At 39.1% G+C, this 19325-nt stretch overlaps 2 protein-coding genes across 2 annotated transcripts; one reads left to right on the top strand and one right to left on the bottom strand.

The window, feature by feature from the left end:
* The first annotated feature begins 2403 nt into the window (after positions 1–2403).
* Positions 2404–14302, top strand: tada1 (transcriptional adaptor 1). Its single transcript, XM_079244171.1, has 8 exons — positions 2404–2488; positions 2903–2994; positions 3088–3153; positions 8084–8178; positions 8324–8536; positions 10235–10386; positions 10520–10676; positions 13611–14302. The coding sequence occupies exons 1-8, from the start codon at positions 2415–2417 to the stop codon at positions 13761–13763; spliced, it is 1002 nt and encodes a 333-aa protein (XP_079100297.1). The 5' UTR covers positions 2404–2414; the 3' UTR covers positions 13764–14302.
* Positions 14303–16084: 1782 nt separating this feature from the next.
* LOC306758979 (transcription factor Jun-like) lies at positions 16085–17903 on the bottom strand. The gene has a single exon (XM_079244445.1). It carries the CDS (start codon positions 17644–17646, stop codon positions 16696–16698), a length of 951 nt encoding a protein of 316 aa, XP_079100571.1. The 5' UTR covers positions 17647–17903; the 3' UTR covers positions 16085–16695.
* Between the last annotated feature and the right edge of the window lie 1422 nt (positions 17904–19325).

Genomic DNA, 19325 nt, shown 5'->3' with positions numbered 1-19325 from the left:
TCTTGGAGTCATTATTGACCAGGACTTGTCTTTTAGCTCACATTTAAAGCAGGTTTCAAAAACGGCCTTCTTCCACCTGCATAATATTGCAAAAATTAGGGGCATCTTGTCTCAGAAAGAGACAGAAAAATTAGTCCATGTCTTTGTTACTTCCAGACTGGATTACTGCAATTCCTTATTTATGGGTTGTCCCAAATATTCCCTGAAAAAGTCTCCAGCTGATCCAAAATGCTGCAGCGAGGGTTCTGATGAGGACTAGCAGGACAGATCATATTACACCAGTTTTAGCCTCTCTACACTGGCTCCCTGTTAAATCCAGGATAAAGTTTAAAAGCTCTCCATGACCAAGCTCCATTGTACATAAAAGATCTTATAGTTCCATATATTCCAAATAGAGCACTTCGCTCTCAGACTGCAGGTTTACTGGTGGTTCCCAGAGTCTCAAAGTGTACTATGGGAGGAAGGGCCTTTAGTTATCAGGCTCCTCTCTTATGGAACCAGCTCCCACCGTGGGTTCAGGAAGCAGACTCCCTCCACACCATTAAGATCGAGCTGAAAACCTTCCTTTTTCATGATTCTTATAGTTAGGATATGAGCATCTCCTGTGTTGGAGTCTGCATGTATGGGACCCAACTGTCCAGGTTGTGCTCATTGCTCTTATAGTTATGGGTAGTCTAGCCATCCATTATTTATGTAGCAATGGGGATGTTACCTGATGCACTGAGAAGTACATTGCTCCATCTTTCTAATGTATTAATGTATAAATATATGCCAATATTGCCATCTCTAACTTATTTCTCCTTTTTCCGCAGGTCTTCCTGAATAAGTGCAGTTGTACATGTTGATCTGTCTTTCCTGTCGTCTCCAACCCAACAAGTCGAGGCAGATGGCTGCCCTCCCTGAGCCGGGTTCTGCTGGAGGTTTTCTTCCTGTTAAAGGGGAGTTTTTTCCTTCCCACTGTCGCCGCGTGCAGCTCAGGATGGGGGATTGGATCAAAGTCATGATTCGATGCAATCAGTTGGTTTCTATTATAGGATATGTATAAATTGGTTTGAAATTATGTGTATGTAAAGTGCCTTGTGACAACATTGTTGTGAAGTGGCGCTATACAAATAAAGTTGAATTGAAAAAAGTTGAATTGAATAACAAAGTGTAAATAATATTCAATTTTACAATCATTGTCCTAGATCAGCCCTGCGATGGACTGGCGAGCTGTCAAGGGTGTACCCTGCCTGTCACCCAAAGCCAGCTGGGATAGGCTCCAGCTTCCCCGCGACCCTGAATTGGATCAAGCGGTTCAGAAAATGAATGAATGAATGAATGAATAGTCCTAGATCAGTCTGCTAGACGCAGTGGTAATCCAGTGTTTAAAGGGGTCAGAGATTGTTGGTCACCAAGCTTATGGCCATGAATGTAACATTTCAGTGTTTACGACGTTAAATGCTCTCCTTCTCACTCATCTTTTATGATGTACATGCAAAGAAACATGTTTTGGTGTAACAGGTGCGAGTACTTATGCATTACATAAATTCATGCTTCTGAAGAATATTTAGTTTATTACTTCACATGAAACCTTAACAGAGCTAAATTGACTTGTTCCCAAGTCAAGAACAACTAAAAAGACTTACTTAACAGTAGTCAGTGTCCAGGCTTTATTTCCTCATCTTGAGTGCGGTCCAGGACCCAAATCCAGGCTAAATGAGCCGGCGGGATGCAGGAAATGATGTCCAAAGTTAAAATACACAACTTGGAAAACACTTGACATGACATGGACAGGAAACAACAATAGCAAAGACAACAGTGACCTGATAAATGAGAACTAAAACCAAGATGCCTTGCAGGAAAAGGACATCTTTACACATTTTTCTTTACTCCTGCTATTTTGAGTACATATGAGATGCCCTTGTGCAGGTTTTAGTGTTTCCCTGGTACAATCTATTTGATTCAAATGAAAATTTTTTCCAACAACTTGTCATCTTTCTTCTGCACCTGCCTGTTAATGACCTATTGATTTGGGTCTTTTTTGGGGGGGGATTTGAGATCTAAAACAGAAAAGTGTTTTTAGCTCATTTATGAATAAATAAATGTTATAAAACAATTAGCTTTAATGAAGTATTATAAACTTGTTTGAAGATGAGCTGCAATAGCAGCAAAACAAAACACAGACTATGTTGCAAGCTTTTTATATATAGGCTATAGTTGCAACGGTTGCAACCTGTCTCTGGTGCCGTTTAAATGAAAATGTGACAGTTAATATAATATAATATAATATAATATAATATAATATAATGTAATGTAATGTAATATAATATAATATAATATAATATAATATAATATAATATAATATAATTTGTACTTTATTCTAAATGACAAACTGCAGTGTCGCTGAATGATGACGTATGTGTAAAGACGCTATGGCGGCGCATGCTAGCGAGCTCGAAATTGCAAAGAAGAATTTAACAGATGCTATTGGGGATAATGTGAAGCAGTAAGTAATCGTCGTTTTTACTTTTTTTCTGTTCTTGTTGTTGAATTTTTACAGTTTTTATTTACCCAGAAAACACTAAATAATCACCGCTACTCATCTAAACTGTGCATATTTGCAACTAGCTAGCACTAGCAATGAATTGAAGCTCCAGTCAACATCAGCATTTCATACTTATACAGTTTGAGCCTTCTTTATTTTATTTTCTTTGTGTATTTCTTACTTTGTGACACGACGAATGCCACTCCATCCCCATCCTAATCTTAGCAGCTGCTTCCAGTAAAGAGCAGTAAAGTCACAGAGAAAAAATAAAACACATCTATGACAGACTTCTTTAAAAGTTTAAAAGCACATTTTTTAACATGAGTCGTCTTTAGTGGACAGTACATTTAGCTGCTGTTTGCTGCTTTCTTGTAGCTACTGGGCAAACCTGAAGCTTTGGTTCAAACAGAAGATCAGTAAGGAAGAGTTTGACGTTGAGGCTCGTCGTCTGCTGGCTCAGGAAAATGGTTGGTGTTTACAAGCTCATCTTTCTACAAATGTTTTCTGAAGAAAAAAGGTCTAATCCTATGTTTATCTCTTCTTTTCCTCCTCTGTCACAGTCCACGTTCACAATGACTTCCTCTTGGCCATTCTCACACGATGTCAGATCATTGTCTCTACACCAGGTACGAGTTTGTGTTGGTATTTGTATTGTATGTACAGTTTTGCTCATATGTATTCATATCCTTTAATTGAAGAAAGGCTGCATTTATAACAGTCACTCAAATAACTGGAAAGCTTAAACAAGGAACAATAACTAAAAAAGTGCAATTTCATTCATATTATTACATTAGTCAATTTCAGCTTATTTTACAGGCAGCTGTTTTTTCTTTCTTTAATGAAAGTGTATGAATAAATAAGAGCACAACTGTATTTTGATCTCCATTAGCTATTGCAATACAGCTATTCTTCCTGGAGTCCATACAACATTTCTCCTATAATACAATGATTACACCAGTTTTCTATGCCAGTGTTTCTCAAATGGGGGTACTTCAAGGCATTCCAGGGGGTACATGAAATTTTTTGATGACATATCTTACGTTTTCTTTAAAACATTCTTAAATACTATCTATATATTTAGTATATTTCAGTAAATGTAAGTGTACATTCATAGACTGAATTTACATTTAGATTTACACCATTTCATTCCCACATGAATTAAAATTAATTATGAGCCAAACCATATCTGTCAGTCACTGTCGCCTTGACAACGCAAACAATGGAGTTCTGGTTGAAGCGTAGTAGAGATGTGCAATGTTCTTAACCAACAATACTTAGCAGTGGTTAGGGGGTACTTGGCTAAAAACAAATTTTACAAGGGGTACTGTGTTGCAAAAAAGTTGAGAACCGCTGTTCTATACCACCTTAACAGTGATAGCACATAACTTGCACATCCCACCCCCACCCTACCCACACACTCACATACACACACACTTTGTGGTCACACAGTCTGTTATTATTATTCCTGCCGTGAAAGAGGGATAGCCTTCCTCATTATGGTCTCTTACAGTTGTAGTTTATCCAGTGATGAGATTGTTGTTTACTGAACATTGACTACTAAATAGTATTTACCATCATCAAGACTATATGTAGGACACAACAATTTAATGTGCTTGGAGATGCCTTTTTAAAAGAATTATAAACAAATATTTACTGTTTGCTTTGATAATGTTACTTTGCAATGTGTTCCAGTTGTACATAGCTCTATAGATAACAGTACTTTTTCCATAGTTTGTAGTCTGAATCTACCCTCCGTAGTATGTCTGGTGTGACCTCCTGTTGAGCATACCTTGATTCAGTCTGTATGGAAGATTGTAAACATTTAGTAAATCTTTAAAACAAATGCAGTCATGACATTATAATGGTGAAAGCAAAATGAAGAGTGTCATCTATAGACATAGTCCAAGTGGGGAACATATTTACAGGTCAGTCTGTGTCTTGTGACCCCTTTTTTTTTTTTTACATAATGACATCTAGTCTGTTTATACATGAATGTTGGGTTCATGTTATTTTTTAGTAGACACTTATTTTCTGCAAGTGTGACGTTGATATTTAACAGATGTTTAATTTTTCCTGAGCAAACAGTCTGATCAACTTAGATGCAGACTATCAAAAGTAAAGTTTCAGAACACTAAACAAAGGGAAATATAGAGATTAAAGCTGCCAGTACCAAGATAAACACCTGCAAAGATAAAACAAATATACAAATATGAGCAGTCAGAAACTTAGATAAGGAAAGCAAGAGAGAGTGGATTTTCCTTCTCATTTTAAGCTGTTTTAACTATACTGTGTGAGTTGCTTACACTGGCATTGTTGCTCAGCTTTAAAACGCTGCAGGTTTCTCAGCAGTGATGCTATTTGGAGTTTGCTTCAATGTTAACGCACAGATTAAATGGTTTCAACTTTTAATTCAAACAAATGTGAGAGATCACTTTTCTGATCTTGTGTTTCAGGAGAATTAGATGTTTGGTATCCAAGTCATTTATGTTTCCATTGTTACATCTGATAGAGACTTAAATTCTCCCTTCAGAAGGGTGCAGTGGGAAGGAGTTTTACCATGGGTAGTTAGAGAGAGGAAGGAGGTTTGTTACCAGATAATTGTTGGTTGTGCACATTTGTTAATATCTGCCTGCTATTTAAGTTCAAACTTTTAAGTTTATGTTGATGAATATTCTCTGACACATAGGCTTAGATGATATCCACGGTATCTGACTGCGTTTTGGGCAAATTAAACAATGCATTTGTAGGTCATTATGAACTGCAGCTAATTGCATGAATCTGCTGGTAAAAACATCTTTGGTGATACAGTGTGAGGCGCAGCAGGTTTAGATATTTATGTATTCCTTAAACTAGACCGAAGTTGTTATTTTAACACTGCATTTTAGTCAAAAACACTGAATTTTAAAATAAAATCCGTGTAGAATAGAATATTTAATAGATTAAATTGCTGAAAAGATGTCACTGGTTCAACACTGGATTGTTGGAAAATATGACAACTTACTCTAAATATAGAGGGTCTAGCATGCTGATTATCTCTCTGTTTGACAGTGTGATGTTCATTTAACATCAATGAAATGCTTTCAGTTTATTTGCAACCTGGGACAGAAATTCTCACTCCTGAAACGACAAATTTGCTTCTCAGTCTGACTGCAGGTCGATTATGGAATATCATCAGGACAAGAGTTATTCTAATCTATTCCACAGTCATTTAGCAGACGCTTTTATCCAAAGCGACGTACATATATACCACGATAGGCACATCGGCAGGGCAGCCTAGGGTTCAGTGTCTTGCCCAGGGACACTTCGGCACACAGTCGGGGGAAGCCTGGAATCGATCACCCAACCTTAATTAAGTCACACAATTAAGAGGATGATGCTCTTTTCCAAACAACTAAATCTTAAACGCTGAATATCAGCTGCTTTGGAGTAAGTTAGGAATTCAGCCTCAGTTATAATGATAATCCAACCCAGTGGTTCCCAAACTGGGTGGGGGGCAGGCTTCCCAGGGGGGGCTGAGCAAGGCTAAATAAAACTTGGAGTTTTGGTACTGGACAAATTGGTGAAAACACCAGTGGAAAATGATGATGAATCAACAAGAGAGACCTCAAGTACTAAAAACGAGAAGAAAATATGACGATCCATCATATTATTATCATCTGATATTATGAAGCCAACTGAGTTAAACAACAACTTTGGGAATTTTCATTCTGAACACACAAACACACACACACCCCGTTGGTTACTTTAGAAATTAAACTAGCCAACTCATAGAGTTGTTTCACTAAAGCAGCATTTGTCTCATCGAAAGCTTGACTCACCTGAAGTAGTTTATAGAGATTCCTGGTTTAAAGGTGTGAACCAATTTTTTATATCAACCATGCATGGGATAGAATAAGAAAGAAAGAAAGAAAGAAAGAAAGACGTTTCGCACCAGAAGAAGAATAGATAATAATTCTGACAGTTTTAACTATAGTTAACTACACTGCAGCCAATAAAGTAATGCTGCATTTCTTAGTATGTTTCTCTGGTTTATGTGATGGCGGAGGGCTTGACATTATTGTCGTTGATGAAAAGGGCGCCCTGCAGAAAAAGTTTGGGAACCACTGATTTAATCAAACCTGAAGGAAACAAACCTTAGGGTGCTACATAGTTTAAAGCTAGCAGAAAGCCCATCTTTATTCTGCCAAGAATGAATAAATAATTCATGAATTTAACAGCTTATCTTGATCCAAATAAAAGCAAATCATTTGTGAAGTTGAACAAAATCAAACTTTATCCAAACATATCCATAACGTTTTATTCAATTCTGCTAACAGACAGGAGAAACTTGCGTCTCCTTGCAAGAAGTGGAGATAATGTTTTTCTGTTTGATAATGATGGTTGTATGATATCAGTATCAACCCTTAAAACTCAGCTAGAGAAGCTATATTTTATCAGTGGATTAAATTGTGAGCAATAATTTACCCATTAGATGATCTGTGGAAGATTTGTGGCATATATCACATTCTGGACGTTTACTATCCAGCTGCAAAATGTGGAGTTTAAAGTTTATTCTGAGATGCTATATGATAAGTCTATGATGAGTAATAACACAATAATTTCTCGTTTTTGTAATAAAAATAGTTCATGTTGAAGCCACTTCCTGTCAGACTTTTGACCAATCAAATGGCTTAAATTGGGTATAATGTCCAATCAGGAGCAGCCAAAGATCAGCTAGTGACAAAGTTTTTTCTGTCTGAAACCAACGAGGAACCAAAAGAACAAATGAAGTGAATTGGATGGTTTTGAACATCAGAAACGAGCTGAATTTTTTTTTCGTGATGATTATGGATAAATGGTAGCATGAATTTATTTAAATAGCAGAAGAACAAGTGGGGGAAAGCTGGACAGTGAGATGGAGATTAGAAAAGGTTTGGTCACTATTGATAATTCTGCAAATTACTAACATCAGTCAAGTTGTGTTGTGTTGGTTTACGTTTACGGTAGCATGTCTGTTTATCATTTTAGTGTCATAATCTGACAACTGAGGCTGTCCTGGAAAAAATGTCTGGATGTTTACTGGGATTCAAAGGGTTGAGCTTCTGTATGCATTTTTTTTTTTTTTTTTTTTTTTACATTTAGAACAGGCATGCCCAGCTCCGGTCCTCAAGTGCCACAATCCTGCAGGGTTTCTATATATCCCTGTTCCAACACACCTGACTCAAACTAACTGAATGAATGATTACTTCATTGGTTGTTGGATCCATTTAATGGGAGCCATGTGTGTGGAACAGGGATACACTGAAAACCTGCAGGACAGCGGCCCTCGAGGACCGACTTTAGACACCCCTGATTTAGAACAAACAAGCAAGTGAGAACAAATGTCTTGGAGTTTTAGGGATCAAACCAGTGACCTGGTAAGAAGTTCCTCAGATGCTTTATGCATGTAGATTGATAAGAAAAGTTGCCATGAGGAACATTGCTGAAGTTTCCCGTGATCATGGCTTCACCATCTGCCTCTCACTGAAATATGTGACGTCTCCTTTTTTGTCTTGTCTTTCCCCCTCTGTCCTCTAGAGGGCACCGGACCATTACAGTGGCAAGGCAGCTGTGCTTCAAAGCCTGGAAAGCCAAAAGGAAAGAAGAAATGTTCATCTAGACAGAAATTTGATGTAAATCCTTCTTATTTCTGGACATGTTTGGATGAAATATTTTTCACACAATGAATGTGTTGTAAATCTAAATGGTATTTAGTGAATCACTGAGCTGCTTGAACCGGTGACTGTCTGACTAATTTCTGTTCGTTTGTGCCCTCAGCATCGCTTCCAGCCTCACAACCCTCTGAGTGCCGCCCAGCCGTTCAGCCCACGGGAGGTGGGAGGTGACGAAGAGGAGCTGCATCTCAGCGCCCACACACTGCTGCTGCCCACACGGGGCCAACTGGAGGCCCGCATGATGGTCACTGCCTTTGAACTTGGCTTGGATAACGTCACAGAAGATGCCATCAGCACCATGATCTATGCCGTTGAAGTGCGTAGGAGTTGGTTACTGTTATGTGGTTTTTCTGATACTTTCCATTCACAAAACAAAGTCAGATAACATATTTAGACCACTATCATCTCCCACCTGCTGTGTGTCACTCTGCTGTTGTTTATTTGGACCATCTCATCGTCTCAAGTATGGCTTTTCAGCTGAAACCCTCCACTACAGGTTCATGGTTGCTGCTAGAGCTACACTGATATGAGCTACAACCTGGTTTAGTTTTCCACAGAACAGATATGATGCCACTTAAAACTTCTTTTATAAGACATGTTTCACCCTCCCTGTAGTGCCGTCTGTACAGTTAATTTCACAAAAGCAACAACAGATGGCAGCGTTGTCTTGTTTCCTCTGCAACATGTCTTCATATCACCAGTTTAGTAGACAAGCATCAAATGGTACGTAAGAGCATTGTGAGTGCAGATTTTACCGTAAAGGGATGCAGTGGGTGTCAGAAACCAGATCAGATCAAATCAAACTTTATTGATAAAGCACTTTTCCTACCATGAAATGTAACACAAAGTGTTTTAAACGATATAAAAACACAACAAAGAACGTACAGCAGCCCCTCCCTTCTCACACACTCTAATGCACGCCCTCATACACACACCCAACCAACGTCAATTTGCAGACTTGTCTTAAACATCACGCACACACCTACAGTTGTGCTCATATTTATTCATACCCTTTCATTAAAGAAGGAAAAAAAACAGCTGCCTGTAAAATAAGCTGAAATTGACTAAAGTAATGATAAATAAATATTTTATGAAAATCATTACATTGTTTTCTAATTCTGGTTCAATAGAAATATTTTTTTTAAAAAGCAAACAAATAAGATAATTTATTACAAATGACATCACTCATAAACTAATATTTTGTTGAACAATCCTTTAATGTTTCTGCTCCAGTCAGGTGTTTTCTGTTCCTCTCAGTCAGACTTCTGCACCTGTTGACAGGTATTTTGTCCCACTGTTCAACAGAAAAGTGCTCTGATTTGTCCAGGACCAATTTGTTTGTTTGTTTTTCTTTCTTCAACTCAATTAAATGAAAAAACAGTGTCTTACTATTACTAATATTGTCTTAATATTACTGAATTATATTTTTGCAAATTTTCAGTTATTGTTCCTTTTCTAAGTCTCCAGTTATTTGAGTGACTGTTGTAAATTCAGCCTTTTCTTTAATGAAAGGGGATGAATACATATGAGCACAACTGTACCTAGTTATACATTGCTGAGCACAGATGAGCGTGGTAAGGAAACACCATTGCAGGAGTCGTCTGTACCAGGAATAAACCAGACCACAGTATCAGGGGCACCATCACGGTCACTAGTCAAAAGACTAAAGACATGAAAGGAGTCTCCGTAGCTGTGGCCAATATGACACCCAGTACAGAGGGCTCCTCTGAGGAACACTGGGGAATATGCTAAAATGATGAAATACATAAACAATAAATAATAAAACAATCAAGATTTCAATAAAAATAATACAGTGTATGTATGTACATGTAAGACGTGTGATACATGAGGTATTTGTTTGCTACTTGTATTATGTTACTACTATAAAACCCAAAAAACATTCAAGTGTTCCTGAATCCATCTCTGTTCGGACTCGCCTGACAAACATGTTAACAGCTGGAAGTTCATTCTTCTCAAACCACTTAGCAGTGAACTGTGACTTTCTGTATTTCAGCACCACTTGAAGGACGTCCTGACGGCTGTGATCACCCGGAGGAAGGCGTATCGGTTACGGGATGGTCACTTTCCTTATGCCTTCGGCAGTGATGTCACTCCTCAACCGTACCTGAAAAACAGCCTGGCCACCTACTACAGTGTCAGTGAATGGTAGGAAGTGTGACATAGGATTTTTGCTCTCTCGCTTGTTGCAGTTATTTGCTTTATCTGTCCATTTTAATACTTTAAATATACAATTTTGAGGTAAAATTCCTCTGTTTTTATTTCCTTCTTGTTCTCTAAGCCCTCCTCCAAGTGCTTCTCTTCCTGCGGGCCCACCACCTCAAGTTTCCCCCGATGAGGCTGAGCAAAAAGCCGTTCACTTGCTCGCTTGTTCTGCTGACAGCCTTCCTGCTCCTCTTCCTCCAATCAGCATGTTCGACCTCCTTGAGGCTTTACAGGTAGGAAAATCTGCAGATGCGCTTTTCAGGTTCAGGTTCCCATTCTGTCTAATGAAGCTGAAAGGAGGGAGGATTTTAGTTTACAGTAAGGAGCTTAGTTTAAAGAGTAAGAAGTTTACAGTATAAGTCAGCCTCAGCAGCGTGAGAGAGTTTAAGGACCAGCTGCAAATGAACGGAGACAGTATTTATTGTCCTTGTGAGTTACCATCCTGCAAATTTCAGTGTTTCCCGACTGTGACACACCTGACCCAAATCAATGGCTCATTAACAGGCAGGTGCAGAAGATGACAACAAGTTGCTGGAGAACCTTTTTGTTTGAATCCAGTGTGTTGTAGCAAGGAAACACAAAAACCTGCAGGATGGTAGCTCACGCAGGCTGGAGTTGGAGACTCCTGATTTATGGGAACCATCAGCTCTGACTTTATGAGGCTTCTACACTGCAGGGTTTACAGAGAATGGTCTGGAAAAAGGGGAAGCATCCAGTGAGGAGCAGTTGTCTGGACCAAAATGTTTCGTTGATATAAGAGGAGAATGGGCAGACTGGTTGGAGATAGGGTGGCAACCATTCGTCAACTTTATCGACAAAAATCGACAATAAAAATTGTCAACAATGAATTGCATAGTCGACTGTTGTCACCAGACGCATTTTTCCAATGGAGTGAGGCATCATAATTATAATCTCTGCCGAGTTGCACGCATGCGCAATAGTGTCTCTGCTGGGTGGTAATGTACACAGAAATGTACACAGTAATGTACACAGAAACGTACACGGTAACATACACAGTAACATACACGGTAATGTACACGGTAATGTACACCAAAATGTACACGGTAATGTACACAGTAATGCACACGGTAATGTACACGGTAATGTACACGGTAATGTACACGGTAATGTACACGGTAATGTACACAGAAATGTACACGGTAATGTACACGGTAATATACACCAAAATGTACACGGTAATGTACACAGTAATGCACACGGTAATGTACACAGAAATGCACACGGTAATGCACACGGTAATGTACACAGAAATGCACACGGTAATGCACACGGTAATGTACACAGAAATGCACACGGTAATGCACACGGTAATGCACACGGTAATGTACACAGTAATGCACACGGTAATGTACACGGTAATGTACACAGAAATGCACACGGCATCCACAACAACAAAGCATACCAAAACGTCTCAAGTTTGGGAACATTTAAGCCTGGGTAAGGGAAACAAAAAGATGTCCTGCAAGTTTGCCAAGCAGACCTTGCTTATCATGGCAGCACGTCGGTGATGCATGAGCATTTAAAGAGGAAGCGAGTCGGGCATTACAATGAAACGGAGTCTGATTCGCTTTGGAAAGCTTACCTTCTACGCTAACTAGCAGACTGAGACATCAAAAATAAAACGTATTGTCCAACTGACTGTCTGACTAAAGTATTTTAAATTAAATGCATGCAGTCTGAAGAAAAAAGCCACCACAGACCCCTTTCTGCAGAGGAAGCAGACCCTGCAACAGGCGACCGCCCTCACAGAGTCTGTCTTTATGATGCTGATCTGAAACATTAAGCCGCTCCTTTCATTCAGTTTGTTTGGACAACTCTGAATGCTTTATTTTCAGCTATAAATGTCATTAAAACCTTAGATTTCAGGCTGTTGCAATTATTATAAAGTTTTCTTGCAAAACTGTACAGTTGACACTGAATTTACTTCACTAAAATGCTTTTTGTTTTATTTACTGTTTTATTGCTGCTAATGTGCCCTAGGTTTACAATAAAAAAAAAAAAAAGTTTACTTGATTTAATTGTTTGTTTTTTGTTTTGTTTTTTTTAATTCCCCTGCACTTAAAAGATAGAACAGAGATTTATTTATTTATGGATTCATGTCTATACTGACTGAGTACTGTTCCTGTCAGATGGTTTTATAATGCAGGTCATTTTATTTTACATTTTGTAAACCCGCCTTTCAGCAGCAAAGTTGATTAAAAAAGACATTTTTTTTATTAAAGTACCAATCTTGATTGTGTTTATTATCGTTTGCCACATAATTAAAGCAACCTCATGCTAAACTTAAAAAAAAAAAAAAAAAAAAAGGAAAATTATTCAATTAGACGACTAATTGTTCCGATAGTCAGTGATTAGTCATCTATTAAAATAGTTGTTAGTTGCCACCTTATTTGGAGATGATAGAAAGGTAGAGGTGCCAAAAGTTTATGGTTGAGCAAATTGATTTTCATGTATATGGAAGATTAAGCCTTTTTTCTCAGGCCTGGTTTGACTGTCGGGTTGGAGAAGCGTGGTCATGTTTTACCGCTGGTCACATTTATCTCGACTATCAGAGTATTTCTGCCGAGGCGGAGGCCAGGTAGTTGCTGCTGTGGGGTTTTCAGTCAGTTTGTCTGTAAACAACATAACTCAAAAGTTATGGGTGGATTTAGATACATCTTTGAGGACATCTCAGAAATTAAATGAGCAAGAAATGTTCAGATTGTGGGATGATCTGGATAACTTCCTATAGCCTTGAAGGTCTTTTTACTATAGGGAGATACAGATAATTTTGCCAAAAGAGCTTCAAACTCAGAAATAATGCCCACAATCATTGACAATAAAGTGTATAATGACTTGTTGGAGGTCTGCACTCTCTGCGTGCTTCTAGTTAAAATCTGATTCTGTGATTAAAACAGGAAGTAGCCTGTCTGTAGCAGAAATAACTGAACACTTATATTAACAGTGTGAGCTACTAGTTCTTGTTAATAGTCTAATTGATCCAATAAAACAAAGCAGTTTGACATTTTATGACATTCCAGGTGGAGCATTGACTTTTAAAAGAAATATATATATATATATATATATATATATATATATATATATATATATATATATATATATATATATATATATATATATTAAAAATAGTTTAATTTCCCTTGCAGGTTCATCGTGGTGTGATGCCCTCGCACACTATGTTCGCCCTCAATGTGGAGCGCATCCTGTCCCGTCTCTGGCACCCCAGCCACGAGGAGCTAGAGCAGGACCATGTACACCGCCAGCGACTAGCTGCTAAAGACAGCATGCTGGTGAGCTGAGAGGCTCACAGCACTGGGTTGTTGAAGAACCAAAAGAACAATCTCCACATGTAAACTGCAGAGGGACGTGGTGTGCTGAAGAAGGAAAAGACTTTGTAAGACATAAAAAAAATAAAATATCACACCTGTGTTGCACAGAGAGAAGAGGACAGAATGAAGCTTGAAAACTGCTTTATCTTCATGTTCAGCATTATTTGAGAATGTTCATATTCCTTCACATTCACATTCATATTCCTGTTGATGTGTTACAGAGCTCACTTCAGTCTGGGAATCGTGCTTATTTTACATCCTCCTTTCATAGTTTATCCATCTATAATCTATAATCCATAAAGCCACAGCACTGGAGTTCTTGATCTGCAGGTAAAATATCTGGATCCACTGTTTATTTCAAGGAGATAAAACCTCAAATATGCTCATAATAAGCAAACCAGGCAACACTGACTTCGCACATGCCTTGTAAATCAGCAATTAATGTTGCAAGAGAAATAATTTGATATAACTCAGTCTGAATATGATCTTATTTGAGTTAAGCCGAGCACACAACACAGTTTTCATCTTAATTAGGCTAAAATCGTACTATTGCTGTGAACATGGCAACAATGACTGATTGGGATGACTCATTTCATGAGTCATTTTGCCTGGCAGAAAGCATTGCTGTGGCTCCTCTGTTCTCGTGGTTTGGTTGTACATAACAGAATATAATTTTGTTGAAATGCAGTCTCTGTTTAGTAAGGGCGTATGAGCAGTACTGAAAAGGAAACTTAAGATTTAAATCCAGATTACACTGTATTAGAATATAATAAAAGACTATTTCAAGCTGTTCTTGTCAGCCATGCAGCACACTGTATTATTAAAAAGCTATAAGAACACAGAACAACCTTTAGATTATATTAGTTGGTCCTCGAGGGCTTCCATCCTGCTGATTTTTCTGCTTTAACACACCTGATTTACATTAAATGGATCTCCTAAACAGCTTGTTGGTAAATTCTGCACAAGCCTGGTAATGACCCATTAATCTGTGTCAGGTGTGTTAAGGCCCAGAACATCTAAAAACATATAAAACCTGTTAGAAAGCTGCCCTCGAGGGCCAGAACTGGTTTTCCCGTCTTTAAAAGTTTGATAGATCATCTGTGGTTTATCTTTATCGACAGGTGATGAGGATCGCTCCATCAGAGCAGTAAGTGAAAACACCTGTGTGGGTTTAGGGTTGCTCTGTAGGATCTTAAATCAGCTACTTCCTGTGTTGTTCCTCCCACATGTGTCCAAACTGTTTCATGATTGTTCCCACAACTTTCTGGCGACCCACGTTGGTGGTTCTTATCTGTACACATTATTTTTAAATATATTTCTACTTTTCTATTCACTGTTTATATGTAAGATGTTTAGGAAATTAATAAATGTCCTTTTTTCTATAAAAACCAAATATTTCTTTGTGTGTTTTAAAATCTCAGTGTAAACACTTCTTCCCTTACTTTATAAGTGGCTTGAAGGAGTCACCAGCAGCTGTGAGGAGGAAGGAGGGAAGGGGCGGGGATTCAGAGGTGCGCACTCGCTATATGTTGCCATATTTGGTCATCTGCGGCTCACTTCCGACCTCTCGCTGTCCAATCAGCGTCCGTGTAGCTTCACCCATTATGAGCCCACCGCTGCACCGATGACTCAATCTCCCATCCTACCTCATGTTTCAATAACAAAACACCAAACCGAAATGTTTAAGTGTTCTCAAAAGTCACCTATTTGATCACCTGAACCTTGTATACTCATTTAAACTAATCGATATCATTTTCTATTATGAAAACCCCAACAATAAACCTCTTGAACATGTAGTTCATATGACAAGCCAAATTTATTATTCATGAACTAAGATTCCTTAAACAGCAGCTGCTCTTTCCCTTATTCCAAATAGAAATTAACTCACCTTTTAAATCTCTTAAACTACTTAAAAACAATATGAAGAATATGAGGCTTCTCAATTTTTATGAAAATATTGTGTAGATCCCTCCTCTTCATAATTTATACTTTATATTTCATTGTCACATAAAATTGTACCCTCTCATGTTTTTGTTCTTACTTCAAGCTGAATTGTAATTAATTTGTATGTAACCTTGTTAGTCTTATCTGCATTGACTTATTGTACCTATTTTGAGCAATACTGCATATATATTTTGTATTTTTGTTTCAATAAAGTTTTGTAAAAAAAAAAAAAAAAAAAGATAAATAAAACACCCCGAGACAATAAAACTACCTATTAACTTATGAATCAGGCACAAATAAACTCGCATTCACGTCTTTTTCTTTTTTTTTTTTTTATTGCAGTCATATTTACATTTAAGTGCTCCAAAAAAAAAAAAAAAAAAGGGGGGGGGGGGGATGCGTACAAATATTACAAAGTGTTATTTTCAGGTCTAAGAGCTACTCCCAACTTTATCACAAAGCTGTCAGAACAATAATTGTTATGAAAATAAGGCAGTTGTCAGTAAACGCTACACACACACCTAGAAAAGTCCAAAACGGTGTGAAAGCTGTTAGTGTTATTTTGTACATATGCTCGCTGGTGCATCAGTGCTTGACTCAAGTTTCTATCTGCACACATTGCTACTTGTCAGACCCCGGATCACATTGTGTGGATCTTTTGAGTGATTTATAAACTTGCCATGCTGTGATTTAACTACATTTGTGTAGTTGTGTGAGAATAAAAAGAAGTTAAAGACAATAGTTTGCAGAAATGGAGCAAAAGTTCGTGCACCACTACAAGAGGTTTGGTGCTGCTCCTGTAAGAATTCATTATTAAAAGTCACGCACAGTGTCCATGCTTTCTGAGTGGGTGGTTTTTGGTGGAAAAGTTCGCTGACTTGTGGAGATTTCCGTGAAAAGGGTGAACAGGTTTGCTTTTTGGTCCCCAAGCAATGTCCATTGTTTGTTTTACGACAGTCTAGTAGGCTTGGAGCTGTTGCGTCAAAATGAGCTGACAGCCGCTGTTTACGTGGTCCATGACCTTTTGCTTCAGCAGGGCCAGCTCGTCCCGGAGCACGTTAGCAGAAGAAATCAACTCTGTGTTTTGGCTCTTCAGGTTTTTCACTCTCTCCTCCAGCCGAGAAATCCTCTCCAGCTTCCTTTTCCGGCATTTGGACGCGGCCACCCTGTTCCTCATGCGCTTCCTCTCGGCTTTAATGCGCTCCTGGGTCTCCATGTCGATGGGGGAGAGCGGCGGGGTCTCGCCGGACATCTCAGGCACCGTCTGCGGCTCCTCTTTCAGCGACTGTAGCCGCGAGCGCTGCGCTCCTGCCAGCTGGGGGTCCATGTGGTTGTGGGAGGGCTGTGGAGCTGCCGGGTAACTTGTAGGTGGGCGCCTTTCGCTTACAGGTGCGGATGAGGAGCTCACAGGCCGGTTAAAAGTGGCCAAGTTAGTGTACTCCGGAGGCTCCGTGCGCACCGTGCAGCTGTAGGGGATCCCGCCGCTGTCGCACGCAGCGCCGCAGGGTGCCATGCTGTTGGTCGAGCCGGTCTGCGCGTCAGGGTGGGCGGCGGGTATCTGCTGGTAGTGGAGCTCAGCCAGAGCCCTCACAAACCCCTCGGCGAAGCCTTCTTGCTCGTCGGTGATGTTCTTGGGACAAACAAACTGGGTCGGGGTGGGAGTCGTCAGCCCGCTGCAGGACTGGATGATCAGCCGCTCCAGTTCCGGCGAGGCCAGCTTCAGCAAGCCGACATCTGGGGAAGTCAGGATGTCCAGAGCTTTGGAGCCCAGCTGGGGTTTGAATTTTTGCGGGTCGTTCAGATTGAGGGTCATGGTCTGTTTCAGGGTTTTGGGGTTGAAGCCATACACCGTCCCGTTAGGCTGAGAGTTGGAGGCATTCACGGCTTCGTCGTAGAAAGTCGCTTCCATTTTCTGAACCTAAACTTTTGATCTGCCCAGTTTAGTTTTTTTTTTTATAGCTTCTTCTTTTAAAGATAAAAGCAGAAATCCACGATGAACTGTTTAAATGTGTCCTGTGACAATCTGCCCACTGTCCTGCGGCAGATTCTGTCTATTGTTGAAGTTCAACCCACTTGACAACTTTGTGTCCCGAGAAAACTTTTCTTTTGTGCACCGCGCGGACATCGACAACAACAAGAAAAAAACCTCTTCATCCGCCGCAAAACGCCTCTGTTTTTACACCTCGAGTTCTCTACTTGACTTATCTTCTCTCCTTAAAACCCAGAAACAGTCCTTGAAAACGGGTATTACTTTCAATCACTTCCAACGTGGAGACGAACTTTATCCACCTCTAAGCTGCAGCTCCACTGAAAATAACAATGATGTCATTTCTACGGCCTGTGATTGGCCAGAGATGATTTCGTGGGCGGGGATTGTCTAATGACATGCACGTTGCTCTGACAACGAGCCCTAACCCCGCCCCCCGCGATGGTTTATGGGATTAGGTAATGCAGACAGTGGAGCGATGTACTCTGGGATTACGTAGTGCTTTTGAATATTTAGTTACCCGCTCAATTTCTACTGACCCAGTCCAAGTGCGACACTTTTTGAGCCGGAACATGGTTTTAATCAATTCTTAAGTCATCTGCACAGATTTTTACTTCATCATCAAAACAGAAAGTCGTGAAATCGTTATTGTTTGGACGGATCTTTAAGGAGGAAACTGATAAAACAGTACAGGAAGTGTGTAGCCTACCAGTTTATTCAGATTATACAGTTAAAGATAAAGGGAACAACGTGAGCTTGACCTACATCAAGAGCTATTGTTGTCAAGACTATTTCGAGAGGAATAAAAGATATGTTCATTGAAAGTCTCTAAAAGTCTGCTTTTAAAGCACGAGGATAGAGCCAAACAAAAGCATACAGAAAAAAAGCTACTAAAGATGTTCTCTTTAGTGGTTTAAGCAAGTAGAAGTTAAAATGGATTAGTGAAACCTGTAAAAAGGACATTCTATTTTCTGCTTTAACCTACTGACACACTTTTCTATACAGTTTTGTGTGAATCGTCATTTTGGTTGTCCTCTTATACTGTACAACAAAAATGAAAAAGAGGTTTCCCTTTAATTTGGATTGCCACTGGAAATGGGAATAAAAGGCTCATAAATATTTCACTTGCACAGTTCCTTCAGTATCTGTGTCATGGATTTTGTACTTCCAAGATTTGCATATTACAATCCCAGAAAAAAAAAAAAACACTTTGTAAGCCGTTAGAGCGCATTTTATTGAGGCGTTTAGGTTTTTAATATCACACACATGGGGCAAAAAGGAATCAGGTCCTTTGATGATCATTAAAATGAACTGAAGACAAAATGAGATGACAAATAACAAATTTTATATTAGACTGCCTTTTTAAAAAAATTATTAGCAAAAGCTAAGCAAAAATGCAGAGGGAAGGTGTGGGGAAATGTCCATCCTTACTGCCTTCATAGTGATTAAGAGGAGTAGCAGCCAGTTACTGCTAATCAATACACTAGATCCATTGCTTAATAACAGTGTTTGCACTACTTTTGCAGTTTTCTGGCCTACAGCATTCAGACACTTTACAGCGTTAACAACCATATTTGGTTACTTCTTTTGACAATTATATG

Source organism: Telmatherina bonti, assembly GCF_933228915.1.
Source record: "Telmatherina bonti genome assembly, chromosome: 7".
In the NCBI taxonomy this organism is placed as follows: Eukaryota; Metazoa; Chordata; class Actinopteri; order Atheriniformes; family Telmatherinidae; genus Telmatherina; species Telmatherina bonti.
The sequence above is the reverse complement of the archived record's forward strand: the minus strand, read 5'-3'. Positions and strand labels throughout refer to the sequence as shown.

Excerpts from the sequence above, each read along its gene's own strand:
- tada1 (XM_079244171.1), top strand. The coding sequence starts at position 2,415 with ATGGCGGCGCATGCTAGCGAGCTCGAAATTGCAAAGAAGAATTTAACA. Across the intron at positions 2,489-2,902 it reads ATTGGGGATAATGTGAAGCA|CTACTGGGCAAACCTGAAGC; the intron begins GTAAGTAATCGT and ends GCTTTCTTGTAG. Across the intron at positions 8,537-10,234 it reads CCATGATCTATGCCGTTGAA|CACCACTTGAAGGACGTCCT; the intron begins GTGCGTAGGAGT and ends TCTGTATTTCAG.
- LOC306758979 (XM_079244445.1), bottom strand. The coding sequence starts at position 17,646 with ATGGAAGCGACTTTCTACGACGAAGCCGTGAATGCCTCCAACTCTCAG.